This window comes from Erpetoichthys calabaricus, chromosome 8 (assembly GCF_900747795.2).
Source record: "Erpetoichthys calabaricus chromosome 8, fErpCal1.3, whole genome shotgun sequence".
In the NCBI taxonomy this organism is placed as follows: Eukaryota; Metazoa; Chordata; class Cladistia; order Polypteriformes; family Polypteridae; genus Erpetoichthys; species Erpetoichthys calabaricus.
In genome coordinates, this window is record NC_041401.2 from 183,032,225 (window position 1) to 183,050,711 (window position 18,487).

Genomic DNA, 18,487 nt, shown 5'->3' on the forward strand with positions numbered 1-18,487 from the left:
CCAGAAATGACCCTCTATCTGCCGCAGCCAAGTGTTATGTGGGCGATCCCTTGGCCTGGTCCAGCCACTCGGGTCTCCAACAATGAGGATCTTACAAGCTGGATCACCCTCGGGGAAACGCGTCACATAGCCGTAGTGTCGTAACTGACGCTCCTTCACAATGCAGGTAATGTGCCTCATTCGGGACTCCATGAGCAACCACTCGTTCGACACAAAGTCAAACCAACGGTATCCAAGGATTTTCCGGAGAGAAACAGTTCCAAGGGAGTCCAGTCTTCGTCTCAGGTCAATGGATAGCGTCCATGTCTTGCAACCATATAGCAAGACAGGAAGCACCAGGACTCTAAAGACCTGGACCTTCGTCCTTTTGCAGAGGTATCAGGAGCGCCACACATCCCTTTCCAGCGACCTCATGACCCCCCATGCTCTCCCAATCCATCTACTGACATCATAGGAAAAGTCACCAGAGACATGAATGTCACTGCCAAGGTAAGTAAACCTCTTGGTGAGGTCGACACTCTCTCCACAAACAGACACACTACTGATGGCCGTGCTCAAGAGGTCACTAAATGCCTGGATCTTGGTGTGCCAATGATGCTCTGATTTTCATGGACTTAATAGAGGCTCTGATGTGGCCCTCGAGAAACTGAGTGAGGAGTCTTGAGTGTCTGGGCTTGTGAGTGTCCTGGATAAAAAACAAGATCCAGGCCTTTAATGACTTCTTGGGCACAGCCATCAGTAGTGTGTCTGTCTGTGGAGGGAATGTCGACCTTGTTGAGAGGTTTACTTACCTTGGCGGCAACATTCAGGTCTGTGGGGATTCTTCCTATAAAGTCAGTAGATGGACTGGGAGAGAATGGGGGGTCATGAGGTCTCTGGTAAGGAGTGTGTGGCTCTCCTCATATCTCTGCAATAGGACAAAGGTCCAAGTCTTTAGTATCCTGGTACATCCCTGTTTGCTATATAGTTGCGAGACATGGACACTATAAGGTGACCCGAGATGAAGACTGGACTCCTTCGATAGTGTGTCTCTTCCAAGAATCCTTGGGTACCGCTGGTTTGACTTTGTGTCGAACAAACGGTTGACAATGGAGTCCTGAATGCGAGGGAGTGTCAGTTACGGTACTACAGCCATGTGGTGTGATTCCCTGAGGGTGATCCAGCTTGGCAGGATCCTCATTGTTGAGAACCCGAGCGGTTGGACCATGCCAAGGGAAAACCCACGTAACACCTGGGTGAGACAGATAGAGGGTCATTTCTGAAGGGTGGGACTGGACTGCGTGTTTGCCTGGGGGGGTTGCCAACTGGAATCCCGAGCTGGTTCATCGTGTGGTGAGTGCGGCAACGCACTGTACCAGTGCTTGGTCCCCAACCTGACCTGATGCCCTTGCGTCACAGTCAGGATGAAAGAATTCTGCTGGATCTACTTTATTAATGCCCTTGAGGATTTTGAAGACTTGGATTACATCCTCATGTAGTCTCATCTGCTCGAGACTAAACAGGTTTCATTCTCTAAGTCTGACAGAGTAGAATATGTCCTTAAGTCCTGGTATGCACTTGGTTGCTCTTCTCTGCAAAGCTTCAAGTGCTGTTATGTCTTTCTTGTAGCATGATGACCAGAACTGCATACAGTACTCCAGATGTGGTCTTACCGGTGCATTACATAGTCCGAGTGTAACAACTTTACTCCACTATTGAAAACCCAGGAAGGTGTAGGTGGCCAGTTGGCCGAGGCCTTCAGGACTGTGACTTTGCTTTTGACTTTCTCTATTAAAAGTGTTGTCAACCATAGTTCATCAGTTAATTAATGGACAGATATTGCTGGTTGGGCGGCACGGTGGCGCAGTGGGTAGCGCTGCTGCCTCGCAGTTGGGAGACCTGGGGACCTGGGTTCGCTTCCCGGGTCCTCCCTGCGTGGAGTTTGCATGTTCTCCCCGTGTCTGCGTGGGTTTCCTCCCACAGTCCAAAGACATGCAGGTTAGGTGGATTGGCGATTCTAAATTGGCCCTAGTGTGTGCTTGGTGTGTGGGTGTGTTTGTGTGTGTCCTGCGGTGGGTTGGCACCCTGCCCAGGATTGGTTCCCTGCCTTGTGCCCTGTGTTGGCTGGGATTGGCTCCAGCAGACCCCCGAGACCCTGTGTTCGGATTCAGCGGGTTGGAAAATGGATGGATGGATGGATATTGCTGGTTTCCATTTATGTATAATCAGTTCTTCCTTGTTCTCTGTATGCTTCAACAAATCTGTATTTCTATATGCCCCAGTTCTGTATTTTGTAATTAGTATCATCTATATTTGTATTTTAACTGAGACTTGTTCACAGAGTTCTGCCAATGCACTCAGTGAAGAGCACAATACAAAAAGTAACTTCTATGCACACAGTGGCTCCCTGTGGGCAGACCATGGGAAGTGTGGGCTTGGGAAAACCCAACTAAATACTGTACTGGCTTAATGTGGAACAAGGAGGCCCTTAGTAAAGTTCCCCTAGTGACCCAAAACAGGCTCATCGCTGGCAGTAAAAGTCCCTCAATGGTGAAGTGATGGCTTGGTGAAGCAGGCCATATCCTATAGTTTCTGACTTCTTAATGTTGTTGCCGAGCAAGTAATACAGTGAATTTTAGATTTTGATTGCATAAATAACAATTTGAACATACACACACACAAAATGCTGCACTTATACCAATAAATGCAAAGGGCATTTTCTGTTTTGTAAGAATAAATAGCTTAAATGCCACATTAGTATTGCGGTTTTGTATTCTTTTTCTTATTAAGTAAAAAATTGCAAATCTTCATAATTATACAAACAGACATTTAATTGATAAAAAAGCTAGAACACTAAAACAAGGTTTTAAGGAAGGGCCTACTAAGGGGTGGCGTAGCGCCAATAATAATTCTTCATATAAAAAGCACTTTTCTCACTACTCAAAGCACTTTACATAGTGAATGAGGAGCCACTTCAACCACCACTAATGTGCAGCCTCCACCTGGATTATGCAACAGCAGGCATTTTTGTGCCAGTACACTCACCACACATGAGCTACCAGGTGGTGAAGTTATGAGAGAGACAGCCAATTAGAGACAGGGGATGAATAGAGGGCCAGAATGACTAGGCCGTGGTGGGAAGCTTAACCTGGATATCGGGATACACCCTGATCTTTACAAAGGATGCCCAGGGATCTTTCATGACCACAGAGAGTCAGGACCTCGGTTTTACATCTCATCCAAAGGACATGGTCATTTTTACAGCACAGTGTCCCCATCACTGCACTGGGACATTGGGATCCACATTCAGACCACTGGGTCTCACCAACACCTCTTCCAGCAGCCGCCCAGGTTCTTCCTAGATGGTCTCCCATCCAAGTACTCACTGGATCTGAACATGCTTAGCTTCAGGAGGTAGTGCTGCTCCCTCATGATAAGAAGGCAGGTGTTCATGTCCCGGTTCCTCCCTGTATGGAGTTTGGTTTCCTCAGTGTGCACCCGTTTCCTCCCAACAGTTTAAAAAATCATGCAGGTTAGATGGACTACTGGTGATACTAAATTAGCCCTATGCTGTGTGTGTGAGTGTGTTCCCCCTGTGATGGGATGGTGCTCTGCCCAAGGGAGGTTCCTGCTTGTGCCCACTGATTGCTGGGATAGGCTCCAGGTGCCCCACAACCCTGGATAAGTATGTATAGAAAACAAATGGATGAACTAGTAAGGTGTGGACTTTGCAGGTTCATGACCAAATTTGGGTCCCCTACCTGTTTGCCCCCACTGGGCGAGTGTTGCCCCAATATGCAAATCCCAATTGGGCCATTGTGGACTGCCCACATAGGGACAATATGTTTGTCCATGCAGGTCCTACACTGGCCCAATGTCAGAAATGTTTCTGCTGCTTCTTCTGCATCTGCCATTCCTCCAGTTTCAGTATTGTGTCCAAATTTCAGAAGTTTACTCACTACACCGGGAATAATGTTGTTAATATAAATCAGAAAAAGTAACGGACCAGAGACAGACCCCTGATACGGTATAAGAGGCTGTTATATTATTTAATACTCGACAGTACGCAGATATTATCGCTATTGTTTCATTGGTTTTATGGCCTATAATGCTTCTTTTATGCTGTGTTTTTTTTGGCAGCACTGCCCTGTAGTAACTTCATTTTGTTCAGTTGTATACAGTAGATCACAAAGTATTGAGGCCCCCTTCACTTTCTCCACACTCCATCGAACTGGAGATTTCATTTTAAATGAATACATTTCTTATTTTGCCCATCGATCCACCACACTAACCCATGAATGCCTGCCTCCTAGTCCCTCATGCCTGTCCATTTAATCCTGTCTTGCATGACGTCCCAGACACCCTTCTGTTTTAAAATCCCCCCCTAACACCCCAAACCTCCAACCGTCCGTTCGTCGCCTGCCCGCACCTCTATCCCCCTCCACCACGTCATCCCACCGGCGCCTCTCCTGCACTGTTCGCCGCCCACCCAACACTCCATCAGCTGGGGCCAAGGTGCGACCGCACAGTGCCCCAGAGGAGGTCGGTCCAGAGGGGTGGGCGTGCTGCCCAAAAGCAGGCCCCCGCTTACAACTCAGTAGTAAAATATTCCCAAACACTTAAACTGTCAATCAGGATTAATGGTCTATAAAAACTGCCAGCAGAGCCGCCACTCGCAGACACTCGGAGCAGTCAGCGTGCCTGTGCGCGCTCACACAGGGACCTCCTGTTTCTTCTCGAAGCACCGCACGAAGTAAAGCCGGCCCGCCGAGAAATAAAGCGCGCAGGAAGGACTCCCCGTGCAACTTTGCCGCTCTCCTACCTAAAGTCGCAACCACACCGAACGGGACACTGCCGAGCCGAGACCGTCTCGCGTTGGCTAATTTGCTGTCACTTAGTTGCTCCAAAGTTAGCGAGGCGATGCGCACGGCGTCGCCCTCGGACACTTCAGCCCGCCGCTTTCCGGCGAGCGCTTGAGAGACGCCGCGAAACATCGAGAGAAAGCGACGCGGGAGAGAAGAGGAGCGGAGGTGAGGGGCAATCCGCGAAGCCGGCGTGCATGGAAAGCGGCCTCGGAGTGCCAAGCTTGGGGCTGGAGCTTCCCCCCTTCTTGATAGCGTTACATTTACTCGTAACCAGGACCTGCAAAATGGACTGGAGAAGCATGGGATCGGCGCTGTTGTTCCCCGTACAGATGCTCTACTACCTGCTGAAAGCGGGTGCGAGACTCCTGCTGCCGACCAGGCTGCGAGACCTGAGTGCGGACGTGGTGCTTATCACGGGCGGGGGCAGAGGCATCGGGCGTCACCTGGCTCTGGAGTTCGCCAAGCAGGGGGCTAAAAAGGTGAGTGGCCGCTGTTCGGATGTGGGGTGGTCTCGGGTGCTGCTGGGGAGCGCACGGCGTACACGGGGTCCCTTCACAGGTCGGGATTTTTCTTTTATTTGTTTGACGCCACGTCTGAAGTTAGTGTCCCTCTCCGCCCGACTCGGACAAATGAAAGAGGGGAAGCGGCACCGTGAACGTGTCAGCCTTTCGCTTTAATTGGGGAAGTGCGCGTGGCAAGTCGACTTTATATAGCGTCTTTCAGTGTGCGATTGTACACTTCGCAACCGCGAGCAGCACTATGACCGAACATTTGGGGGTTTAGTTTTGCGTCGAGGGGATGTGCGTATTGACGTGAGACGAGTTGGCTCCTGTGCAGTTACTTAAAGGTGTCAAAGGAAGTTCACGAGATCCGAAGAACAGTGTGTGTGTTTCACATTAAATTTTGCGCGTAGGGCGGGGGTAGAAAATCGCCAGAATGCCTTCAGACAGTCGCGATCGTAAGCATAGCACAAGTTAATAACACTGCCACCCCGTTATATAGCGCCTTCAGCTTTGCTACAGAAATATTTAACAGACAAGGACGTTTTAATCAAATTATACACGAATCATTGAAATGTAACATTACTGATATTTTACACTTAGAATTTAGAAAGATTTACATTACCGTTCAAAATGAACAGCTGGCCCTTTTACTAACCTAAGAATTGTAAATCGTCAGTAGCAATAGGAATCCCTCTGGTGGGTGTCTGCCTTCAGACACAGTAATGGTTGGATACACTGCCCCCATAAAGATGGCAATCTCCCCTGCAAAATGAACATTGGAGAATATTGCCATTTGAATACCAGTCAGTCCTTATTCACAATTCTTCCTGTGCCTTGCTATGAGGAGCATTTAAAGCTCTTGTAAAGGGAGATGAATGGTACCAAAGTCATAGAAAGACATACAGTACCTGTAAGACTGCTTGGCGATGTGTGTAGTAGTATAGCACTTGTGTTAGTCTTATTAGCCCTGCCAGATGGCTGTATAAAATAACAATAGATTGGTTTATTAGTTTAATAGGAGAGGGGCTCAAGTGGTTCGGCATTTGTGACCTGACTTCGTTCCTGAGTGACTGAACAGGATCTGTGCAGTGTGACTAGACAGCACGCTCACATATTCTCACAGTAGTTTCATTGGATTAGGTGTCCTGCAGTGCTTGTGTTGTGTTATATTTTGCCCCAGTGTCGTCTTGGATCTAATTTTCTTTCTTTCTTGTTCAATTGTATAAATGCTGAATGACAAAAAAATAACACGTGCTGGTATGGTATTCCCTTGCACTCTCAAAAGTTGTTGAGTCGGGACATTTGAGCCCAGGCTATTCAGCCCACTCACTCGTCCAGAAGTGCCTCACCTACATGCCTACTACTCTTCTGCCTCAGAGTCCCTCATGCCTGTTCATTGACTCCCATTTTGCATGATTGCCCCTAAACCTGGAACCTCATGATGTTACAGCTGTCAGCCCACATCTAGTTTTAGACTGGTTCACTTGGGGATGTATTTATTTATTTTTTTACTATTGGCACTTGTATTAGATTTCCTTTAGTCCTGAAAGGTGGCTATAAAAAGAGATAGGCAAATTATTGTAATAGGTGATAGTCTCAAGTGGCTGCTCATCAGCATTTTAGACTTTAGTTTGTTTCTGATGGACTTGCTTAATTTGCTGAACAGGAATTGTTAGGGGTGGCGCAGTGGGTAGCGCTGCTGCCTCGCGGTTAGGAGACCCGGGTTCGCTTCCCGGGTCCTCCCTGTGTGGAGTTTGCATGTTCTCCCCGTGTCTGTGTGGGTTTCCTCCTACAGTCCAAAGATCATTGGTGATCCTAAATTGGTTTGTTTCCTGCCTTGCACCCTATGATTGGCTCCTGTAGTTAGGATATAGTTGGATGGAATGGTTGGTGCGAATGGTAAAATAATAATTACATTTACAGTATATAGCACCTTTCATAGATTGTGGGGAACCAATTCAACCATTAACCAAGAACGTACAACGTAACATCCTGTAGCTTTTCAGGCCAGCACTGTTCCTCCCGCAACATCCCCTCTACCTGTGGCTTCATACGTATATCAGGCCATCTACTTCCATTATTCTGTAATTACAAGTTTGTTTCTATCTAACCATTCACATTTATATTTGCATAGGGCCTTTGACAGGCAGTATAGTGCAGCACTGAAATGATTCAGCAAAGGCAAATAGCAGATTTTACTAGAATGCCATCAGAAGGGTACAATGGTGAGGATTACCATCCATCAGTATGAAGGAAGAAGCGCTCTGGCAGCATAGCATGTTTGGATAAGATACTGGACTAAAATTGTATTCCAGTTAAATGTTACCTCTCTGGTGGGACAAAGCAGTTCACTACACTCCAGTCTTCTTGTTATACTGCTATGCTCACTGTGTCATGTATACTGTTCCTCCACACGAAAGCCATTTCAATACAAATGAAACATTCATAGAAAAAATGCAAACACCATGCAACTTAACAGATTTTACGAGTTGTTTATGGGCTCCTACTGAAAATCCGGATTCCCAGTGGGCGTCTACACCAGTTTCTGGGTCAGCTCATAAAAGCCATGCAGTTGCTGCCACGTGTAGTTAAAGTTTTGCTTCCTCTTATCTGTTGGACTCTGAGCTGCCTTGTGACAGAGAATGACTTTACCTTTCATGGCTCAGCGTTTACTGTGTCATAGTTTACTAACAACACACAAAATATTTCAGGCTATTTTTAAAAAGTTTGATTCATGTTCATACTAAAGAAATTTACGACTAACTTCTCCATGTCTGTTTACAAGTTGTATTGTACCTGAGGTCCCCAGGGGGCGTAGAATGGATGATGCTGCAGAGGAGCTGTTTAATCAGCACTGCAGTGTCCACTCTGTCTTGGCAGTTCATCTGTGCCTTTGAGAATATCTGCTGTCTTTTCTTTAGCAGCTTTCATGTGTGTTAATGATGCAATTAGCTTTTTATTTTTTTAATATATGGTATGTTTTCATATTAACACAGTCACCTTGTTCTTTGTAGGCTCAATACAATTCTCATCACTGGGTGTCGACCTTGTCAAAGGGCAGTTCACAGATTATGAAGCCTGGTCCTACAAGTCCAGTTGCTCTCCCATCTATGGCCTACTTAATTCAAATTCATAACTCTGTTTGGCCTTTCCACTATTATTTATGGGCTCAGGTGATATTGACTCCCTTCCCTCCATCACATCTTTCGTGATTCTGGTGCCCAGTCTGAAAGTGCATCTGAGTATTTTGCCAGTTATATTTTCACACTTCAAACATCGCTTTGCTGCCTACGGTTTCCAGTTTGCCAACACCACCTTCGTATCCCAGTACTGCCTGCAGTACGTCCCTCTGCTTACCAAGTTTACCAAGTTTACGTCGGTCCCTATAAGCTCCAGTGGCTCTGTTCGCTTTGTCCCCCAGCCTGCCTGCCCGCCTGTCTGTCAGGTTGGGATGAATTCCAGCCGCACTGGTCAAACCGCTTCCAATCATAATCATAAAAGTCTGCCTTAAGGTCATGACCCCATTCAGCAAGTGAAACATTGGCCAATCAGATCACAGAGTGACCTCTTATCCCAAATGGCATTGCACAACAAGGCAGGTCAGCCAAGGGGCAGCTTTAAAAGAAGTAAAAAGGCCCTTTGTTCTGCTTTTCTTGTCTGATTCAGGATTATTTGACCACTGATGTGATAAAATGAATTCTGTTTTATTGCCTAAATAGGATTTGGCAGCTTTTTCTTTTCTTTTTTTTTTTTATTCTGTGTGTCTGTTCCTTTCAGCTTCTTGCAGCTTTCAGTACTGTTTCACTGCTAGCCCAGGAGATTCTGTGTGATTGATGAAGATAGTTTGAAGGATTGTGGGAACTGGAGCTTGTACAGATTCCTGTGTTTCTGTATTTTTGAATGTGTTTGTCTTTAAATATTACAGGGTCCTCCATTGTCCTTTTAATTGTTTTGCATGTACTTCACTTCTCAGTTCATCAGAACGTTTGTAGTGCAGCTCTCATTTAATTCTGCTGGGACTGGCACCTGTCTGCCCAAAGCCTCTTTGTATGGCCTCTGGCATGCAGTGGTTGGCACCATTTTGTGTGGTCTTCCTGCAAGATTTCAGTTTTGACTTAAGGGTGTACCTACAATGCTCTGTATTGGGCTGGCCAGGGGATTATGGGATTCAAAGGTTTGTGTCAAGGATGGTTCATCATGTTGATGCTCTCTGCTTAATCCCAATATGTCCTATATTAGGTGGTGTGCACAAGTTCCAGTTCACCGATCTGTTTTCTTAACATACTCACTGTAATACAAGGCCTTGGAGAGTCGGGGCCCTATATCATTGGCATGAGGTACAAGGCAGGCCCAACCCATCAGATGGCTGCCTCAATTTTGAGATGCCAGTCAGCCTAACCTGCATGTCTTTGGAATGTGGTAGGGAACTAGTGGGGAGAACATGCAAACTGCACACAGACGGTGACCAGGCAGGGATTTTAAGATGGGACTGTGAGGTTGTGTGACTTACCATCACAGTTTAAAGACAAATTAAAATACCCAACTGGCTCTGCCTACCTGCCTGTTGTGCGTTTTGAACTACTTGTGACTTTGTAATTAACTTTGAATTTAAATTAATTTGTGATTTATGTTCATGACGGGAACTAACTTGAATAGACTTGGAAAGTTCTTTACAAAAACTTGCAAAAACCATTCTAAGAGTGTTCTATACCAACTTTGTAACATCATAAAGGGTAAAATTACCGGTACATAACTTTCTTAAACAGTCTTAATTCACGCTAGGGTTATGGGGAGGGGATTGCATGGGATGCAAGGCAGGAATCAACCCAGGAGGAAATGACAGTCCATTATTAGAAGGTCCACTCGCAGGAACAACACACTTGCACATTACAAGTCTTTGCCTTTTGGAAAGACGCCATATAATATGATCATAAAATACAATAGTAAAATCGAGAGGGTGACACTTCACATATTAGTCACTTCATGCGTGAAGTTTACAAATATTAGAGAGGGTCTTGGGCCTAGTCTTGCAGGAACTAACACTGGTGAGGTTACAAGTGAATTATACAGCACACTTCCACAAACACTGGGCCAGTGTGGCATTGCCAATTATCCTAACATGCACATTTTTGGAAGACCTTGAAAATAAACCCACATAGACACGGGGAGAGTATTATTATTATTATTAGGCTGACACCTTGATGCCAGGTGATTTACAACATTTGAGATATACTGTATTTGGTTAGGTTTTATTTGGTTTTTCCAGTTGGAGCACAGGCAGGTGAAGTGATTTGCTTATGTTCACACCGTGCCTGTAGCAGAATTTGAACCTACAACTGCAAGGTTTGAACTCCAAAGCCTTAATCACTACGCCACACTGCTTATTAAGACTGTGAAAAGTCCACAGTGAGAGAGAAAGAAAGACCCAGCACAGGATTCATACCTGGGATGCTGTATCTCTGGGACCCCAAAGACTCGTATGACAATTAAAACTAAGACACTGGTTTGATTATAATTTTTTTGATTTTTTTAACATTTCATTTGTCTACTGTTTATTGTGTATGCTGTTTTCAAGTGTCTGTGTGTACGTATGAAGAATTTTACACTCACACATTGGCCTCATCTCTGCTCTTGACAGCTTTGTTTTCCATTAAGCAACCTTCTCTTCACTTGTTTTGGGATTCACTGGTGAAGTGATGGCCCATTCATTGTTGGTTCCTGCCTTGAGCCCAACTCTGATGGAATAGACACCATCATCTGTAATTCTCAAATGGATAAGATGGGTTTGAAAATATGATAAATGGACAGATACATCTTTTACATGTGTGTTCCACATCGGTTCCATGCCCGTTTAGCTGTTCATTTCAAATATCATGACCTAGGAGTTTGTGATCTGCTCCCCCAGGAGTGACATGCTGACATCCCATTTTTAGATGTTTTCCTTCATGCCAGACAAGCAAATTGAGTTGAATTTCACTATCCACCTTAATAAAAAAGTGTCTGTGTGTCTCGTCTGGTTGCTTTGTCTCAGTCATTACAAAAGGTGGCGCATCACAAGCGTTTTTAGTAATAAAATGCATTGCATTCATCATTCCAACAGATGGTGCATCACTGTTATTAGGACTGCTTTTACAAATCCCATACTCAAATGACATATAACCAAGACGTGTGCAGACGTGTATTGCAAACGTTAATGCTGAGGTCTACGTTTATTACTTGGATATTAACCTGTCTAAGGTGGTTTGCACAGCTAGTCACAGATACTGTAATTCAGCCATTCTGCACCTACAGTCCTTTCCCTTTCAAAGCCATTGTTCTGTTTTTCTAGCCATGCTCGCCATAATTAGACATGAAAGGCTGCCTGTCACTTTGTATGCATATCACCAAGCTGATATGTGAAGTCACACCTCTGAGTGCACCTTCTCTCATTTTATCTTATGTCCCTGATGCTTTGTGACTGATTCCACACTGTATACCTTTTGCCAAAGCCACTTGGACCCTAATTGCAGTCCATTCTAGACGTCGGGCAGTGTGGCCCCATGATTAACATCTCAAAGGTAAGTGCCATTCTTGGCTAACTATGTGCTTCTGTCCAAACAGTTGGCACTCCAGAAGTATAAGAGATTAGATAAGACTTATTAATCATATGAGGAGATTCAGATGCATTCAGTCAGTCATTCTCCAACCTGCTATATCCTAACACCGGGTCACGGGGGCGGTCTGCTGGAGCCAATCCCAGCCAATACAGGGCGCAAGGCAGAAACAAATTCCCGGGCAGCAGAAACAAAACAAGGATACAGACTCGCAGGACAGATATTACAGCCAATCAATCGATAAGTAAATAAATAAAAATAAACTTAATGAGTACGGTACATGTGGAAGCATTGAATTGCCTGATAGCAATGAGCAGAAAAGGCCCCGAGAGACACTTCTTGGCACACTGAGGTGGAATGAGCCTGTGGCTAAATGTAATGGAGCGCCTACTGGTGAGGATGGAGGAGATTTTTGATAATGGTATCCAGATCTGTAGATTAGGTTATTTACAAGTATTCAGTAGGAGAGGCGCTATTTGTAATACAACTGAGAGATTGAAGCGAAGGGCCTATGAAGTCTGTGCTTAAATGGAACTTGCAGAGCATCACTGCAACTACAATTTTTTTTTCTTTTCTTAAGAAGCCACATCTGTAACCAGCATCACGTCGACTTCTAAATAAAGAATTGCAAATAGACTTTTTCCAAGTACCCCGCCTCATGCAAGCAAAAATCCAAATTTCCATCAGCTCCATCTGAGCCCCAAGCCTGTCTTCTAAATGAGTGCTTTGTACTCGGGGCACATTAAATAATGGAAAAGTTAAAGTAGTAGAGTCAGACGGAGGAAATAAGTCTAGGTTGAACGACTGTGATGACAGTCTTTAATGTCCCCTGAGAAGCGGCTCCATGTAAAGACGGGAAATGTGGGCAGCCCAGGGGTTTGTGGGGGGGTGGGTGGGTATGGGTATCTGCTGTGAGGATTAAGCAGCCTGCTGATTGAACAAGAATCCCATCAGAACTCCACCAGCACAACCAGAGCTGTGAGTTCTACAAGTTCACATCAAGTTCAGTGCAAATGGGAATTCGCCAGTCCTACGCTAATGTTGCTTTTTTTTTTTTTTTTTTTTTTTTCCCATCTTATTGAATTTATTAAAATCAAATAACATTCCATACAAGCAAGTCAAGTTTTACAAAACTAGTTTTGAAACAAATCAACCCCTGCACATTAGAGAGAGCTAGGCCAACAGAGTAAAACTTTAAATAGCAGGAAAAACATAGAATAATAAAATAAAAAATAATTGTCAGCCCTGATTATCAACCTGCTAACCACTCCCAATTGTAATCTTCTCGACTGATCTGCTGACTGCAGCTGTTGCTTGCACGATGACACTACTCAGATTGTCAGATCACCATTTATAATTGTGGCCTTTTTAAATACAGGTTACCGCTTAATGTTGTTAGTGATAAAATACACTTCCTATAATGCACTATTTAATCAAGTCATTGTTGTAAATATTCTGTACATTAAGAAATAATCCATCTGTAACCGTTTCAGTTTTGATCACAGGAAGCTGGCACTCATCCTGGCAGCACTGGTCATAAGGTAGGATGTGACCCTGAATAGCATGCTAGTCTACCACAGAACACAGTTATTCATACCTGGTCAAATTTAGAGCCCTTGGCAGTGGATGAGGCCCTTTCATCTATCCATCCATTTTCTAAACCTTCTTATCCAGAACTGGGTCACGGTGAAGATGGATCCTAGCCCAGCAGAGCACCGGGGGCAAGGTAGGAACAACGCCTGCACAGGACACCAGCCCATCACAGGGTGAACACACATACATACATACATACATACATACATACGTATACGGGCAATTTTAGCAGTGTCAGTCCACCTATCCTGAATATCTTTATATAAAATAAAAATGTTTTTTTTAGTTGCACAGAATTTTTATTTATTTATTTTTTTTAAATATAAAATCTGTCAAATTTTGATTGTCTGGTCATCAGGAGTATGATTTGCAATGGCGTATGCCTCGCGTAAAAAGCTGCAAACCACACCCCGCAGATATTCATAAATGAAAAGCCAAATGTAAAACCTGTCATTTGAATAAATTGCATTTAGTTCAAAAAAACCTCTTGTTCCTAACGTAGAATTACCTAATTATCGACCATTCCATAATTTTCTGTTACATTTCTATTTTTAAATCGCATGCTTCCCCATATGTGTATCATAGGAAGACTCCGTTGTAATGGGACTGAATTACATATCAGAGACCATTAAAGGATGGATTCATAAGCTTCCAAAAAAAAGGCAAATTAATAATGACAAAATGCAACATTCCTCGGTGTTTTTTTATCGTAATTGTTGAACAGATGGCAAGTACTGTGCTAATGATGACAAACTTGATGATGGCGCAAATGTAGCAGAATGTGGAGGCAGTTAGCTGTGTCGGGCTTGTCAGTTCCATAGCCACAGTGCAGACACCAGCAAACCCAGTACGTTTACAGGCCACAACCCATTACAAAACAAGGATTTTTTCATTTTTGTATCTTTGGCAAACCATGACGATAGAAGTGTCTGAACATAGTGTTTTCAGTGAGTAATATTCCATGTTACATTTTTTCTACTCTGAATTGGATTATGCTGGTTTGAGAACGTTTCTATTACTTTCTGCTTGTTTCATTGTTATTTATTTCTACATTTAAGTATGCAATATAAACTTAATCAAGGCAAAATAACCTTAAAACCCATGTCTGTGTAAATTAGATAAGGTAAAGCCCCTCTTATGCCATTTAAGACCAGATTTTTGTAGTGCTGTTCCTGTTGGTCATGCAGTAAGATGAAAGTGAACTGAAGGAGTCCCATCAGATGTATCAAGGAGTTGAAAGCAGAGAGAGCAGACCTAACTAAAGATACTGGGTGCTAGGAATCAAGGTAAAAGTTAATGCTCCTTTTCCAATATCGATGGAGGAGACAGAATCTGCTCAGCTCAGAAATCTATCGGGAATTCCGAACCCTTGAAAGGAAGTCGGGGTCAATCATTGTATATTAACAGCAGACACTGTTACAAGGCTTGCTACACGGCTGACAGGATCAAATCACATTGTCATATTTAACAACTGAACAGTACAATTGTAGAAATAAACACATATGCAGCAGATAGAACAGCAGCACTATTTGTGGAACCAGGATGACCACTGTAATACACCTGACACAACACGGGGTGGTATCCAGAATATAAGGAATAAGGCAAAATCTGCAATAAGTGTAACTAGCCATTAGAAAAACAACCTTGAAAAAGTGAAAGATCAAATTAACAAGCATCACGTGAAGTCTGTGTTCCTTTATCTTGCATGTCCTCTCCTTTGTTTGACTGCTGCATGGTTTGCATTACCTAACTTTCAATGCTTTTTTTGATTGACCTCTTTATGTTTATCCATCCATCCATCCATTTTCCAACCCGCTGAATCCGAACACAGGGTCACGGGGGTCTGCCGGAGCCAATCCCAGCCAACACAGGGCACAAGGCAGGAACCAATCCCGGGCAGGGTGCCAACCCACCGCAGCTCTTTATGTTTAGCGCATCTAAATTCTTCATAGACTTAGTCACATGTATTGACGCCTCGTTTGCTTGTCCATTTTCCTGCTAACCTAGCACAATTTTTCCAAGTCTCCATTACTAACTTTGTGGAGCACTACAGTGGTCCCATAAGCTAGTCTTACAAGGTTACGTTCCAAACCTTTGACACCGCCATAGCACTTGCTATCGCTGCCTCATTTGTTTGACATAATGATACAAGTGGCTGCCAAGAAAACCACCTTTGTCTTTAATGACAGTTTGTGAGGGAGTTGTAGTTTTACGATAATCCTTACAAGGTTTACATGACAGGAGCATGTACAGGACTGACTGAGCTTATTGTTGCCCACTACAAGCATGTAGCACTACTGACGCCCTCCATTTCTAGACCGAATTACTAGTTTTAAGTTAATTTTATGTCATGGCACTTAAGGTTGAATTTGTCCTCCACTGACTTTCATAACCACTAGATTCTATCAGTCCATCCACTTGTACTTCATTTGTCCAGGTCAGTCAGTTTATATAATGGTAGCTAGTCGGAGGCAGTTTGTGGTGCACCTCCCGTGAAGCCAGTTGCGTAATATGACATGCCCAGCAACTCGCTCTGACAAATCAAACTGGTTTAATTTTGTCTTTAGTCGTATGGGTAAGCTTTTGTGCATGAGAGCTTAACAACCAATGAATGTTCATCCAGAAGTACAATACATAGAATGCAGTGACGAGGAATAAGGATTGTTTTGAGTCTCGCAAACAGAAGAGAAGCTTATCTGTGTTTTACGTATCACTATGGCTGAACTCTCTGTACCTGTTAACCCATTGTACAACACTGGCACTGCCGGGGAGCATGTTATTGGTGAGCACAACTGTGCTGGTAGGTAGGCATTATGTCGCTAACTGTGACATGCGATTTTTAAGTCGTGTAACAAGATCAGCAAGGGCAGTCAGCAAGTCTGACGTACCCAATGACTAGAAGTCCGCTTAGGTTACATTGGGGAAATTCTATAATGCTAATGAACGTGCTCTGTATCCCCTTGGAATGCGGGAGGAAAACCAAAATATCTGAAGGAAACATGGAGAGAAGGTGCAAAGTGCAATGGAGACGATGACTGGGAGAGGGATGTAAATGCTTACTCCCAATAGATGAGACACCAGTGCTAGCCCCCTGTGCCATCTTGTCATTCATTGATTAGATTATTTTCTTTGAATATATTGGTCTTTCGTTGCCATTCTAAAAAAAAATGATTCTTAATTAACATCCCTACTTTTTTTACAGTTGCTGCTATATACCCTAAGATGGAATGGGCACAGATATAAAGGTGGATGCCCTCTTGACCTGATTTATTGCCACAGCTTTGTGATAAGTGTCAAATCCCATTGATTGTTTATTTAAATTCAGATTGGCACGCCTACAGAATATCCAAAAATGAACAGTATTGTCATATATCACATTCCAAAAGGCATATTAGAAATCTTACTTATTATGATTTATGAAAGTGTAAGTACTATACAAAGCTACTGGAAATCACTAGGCCAATATTGTGTGGTGTTCTAGAGTGCAAATTTCACATAAGAAGCATTAAATCACATAATTCACTATATAAAGTATTAAAAAACAAAGTCTAAAAAGTAATTGCCAATAATTTTGGTTTATCATCTCATGTTCTTCAGAGACCGCAGTCCCCACCCATAGTCCTAGTCCATAGACCTGCCATTAGAATGGCTGACCGATGTTCCTGGTACCTTGTGCTGGGAAAGCAGTTTCAGAAAATGCAGATATGAATGGATTGCTGTAGTTTCATTCCTATTTTTTGCCACAAGTTGGTCTGTGATTAGAAACTGCAACTTTTCTAAAAGGATGTTGGTTGTTAGTTATAAAATTTAAAGAGTCATTTATTGCATTGACTCTTCCCAGAGCCGTAGTTCTGGCTTTGAATCTTAGTGTTTGTGTGTGGAGTTTTTCAGTTCGTTCTGTGTTTCTGAGACATTTCCTCCCACATCTCTATAAAGACATTCATGTTTGGTGAACTGGAAATTGACCCAGTGTGAGCATTACAAAGGACTGACGTCCCGCTCAGGGTTTTTCTCCAATGTTTGCTAAGAATGGCTCAGAGCCACCACTACCCTAAATTGGCAGAATCAGACTTGCGAATGCATGTATATTTATTACAGTAATTATTCCGCATATGAAACCCCACTGGTATCATTCTAATGATTCTGATGGTGTGTTTGAACAGTCTGTGTTATGGTCCCTGCCATTGTGGTGTCTGTCCTAAAACCTTCAGTTTATTTGCACATAGAGCTCTTCCTATCTACAGGCTTGGCGTGCTTAAACGTAAACATTTACAAAGATAATAGAGCAACAGGATCTTGCATAACATGCAGCACTTCCAGACAGAAACGCACATACCAAGGTAAATAAAAATAATACAGAGGTCAGGTTCGTTGGTTAAAATTTAAACATCGGCACAACAAGTGTCTGCTAAGAAGCAGTCTAGCCATGGTTCTGTATTGTCTGCGCCTCCCCACGTTGCATTATGCAGCATGTGCAAAGTGTTTTGTTGTTATTACGTAAAATATGCATTGTTAATATAAAATCATTCTCATAAAAAAGGTTCACGTTAAGAGGTGTGGGAGAGTAGACTTTAATTCAAATTACCAATGATATCCGCTGCAGTTTGTGAGGAGCTGGACCTAATAATATAACATTCTTAGATGCGCTTAATTCAGATTCAAGTAGTGCAGGTCTGATGCCCAACCTAGCATCGTCAGAAGCCGACTGGATACCAGTCCATTGCATAGCCCACTCTCACACACCCATATTCATACAGGACCAATTTTGGAAATCTAAATTCTACTGACCCATTTTTGTGAATGCGGGAGGAAAACCTGACAACCGAGATAAAATCCCACACAGATATGTGGGATGAGGAAATGCCACACAGACCATAACCAAGTCTGACATTCAAAGCCGTAATGCTGGATATGTGAGGCAGCAGAGCTATCCACTGCCCCTCATTTTTTTTTT

General features: G+C 43.6%; 2 protein-coding genes across 2 annotated transcripts in view; both read left to right on the top strand.

The window, feature by feature from the left end:
• Positions 1–18,487, top strand: part of c8h2orf76 (chromosome 8 C2orf76 homolog) — a 331,828-nt gene that overhangs the window by 2,719 nt on the left and 310,622 nt on the right. The gene's annotated exons all lie outside the window — the stretch shown is intronic.
• dhrs3b (dehydrogenase/reductase (SDR family) member 3b) overlaps positions 4,513–18,487 on the top strand; it is a 54,106-nt gene continuing 40,131 nt past the window's right edge. The window contains exon 1 of the mRNA XM_028807952.2: positions 4,513–5,323. Coding sequence (XP_028663785.1) covers positions 5,039–5,323 — 285 coding nt within the window. The 5' untranslated portion in view covers positions 4,513–5,038. The remainder of the gene's footprint in view (positions 5,324–18,487) is intronic.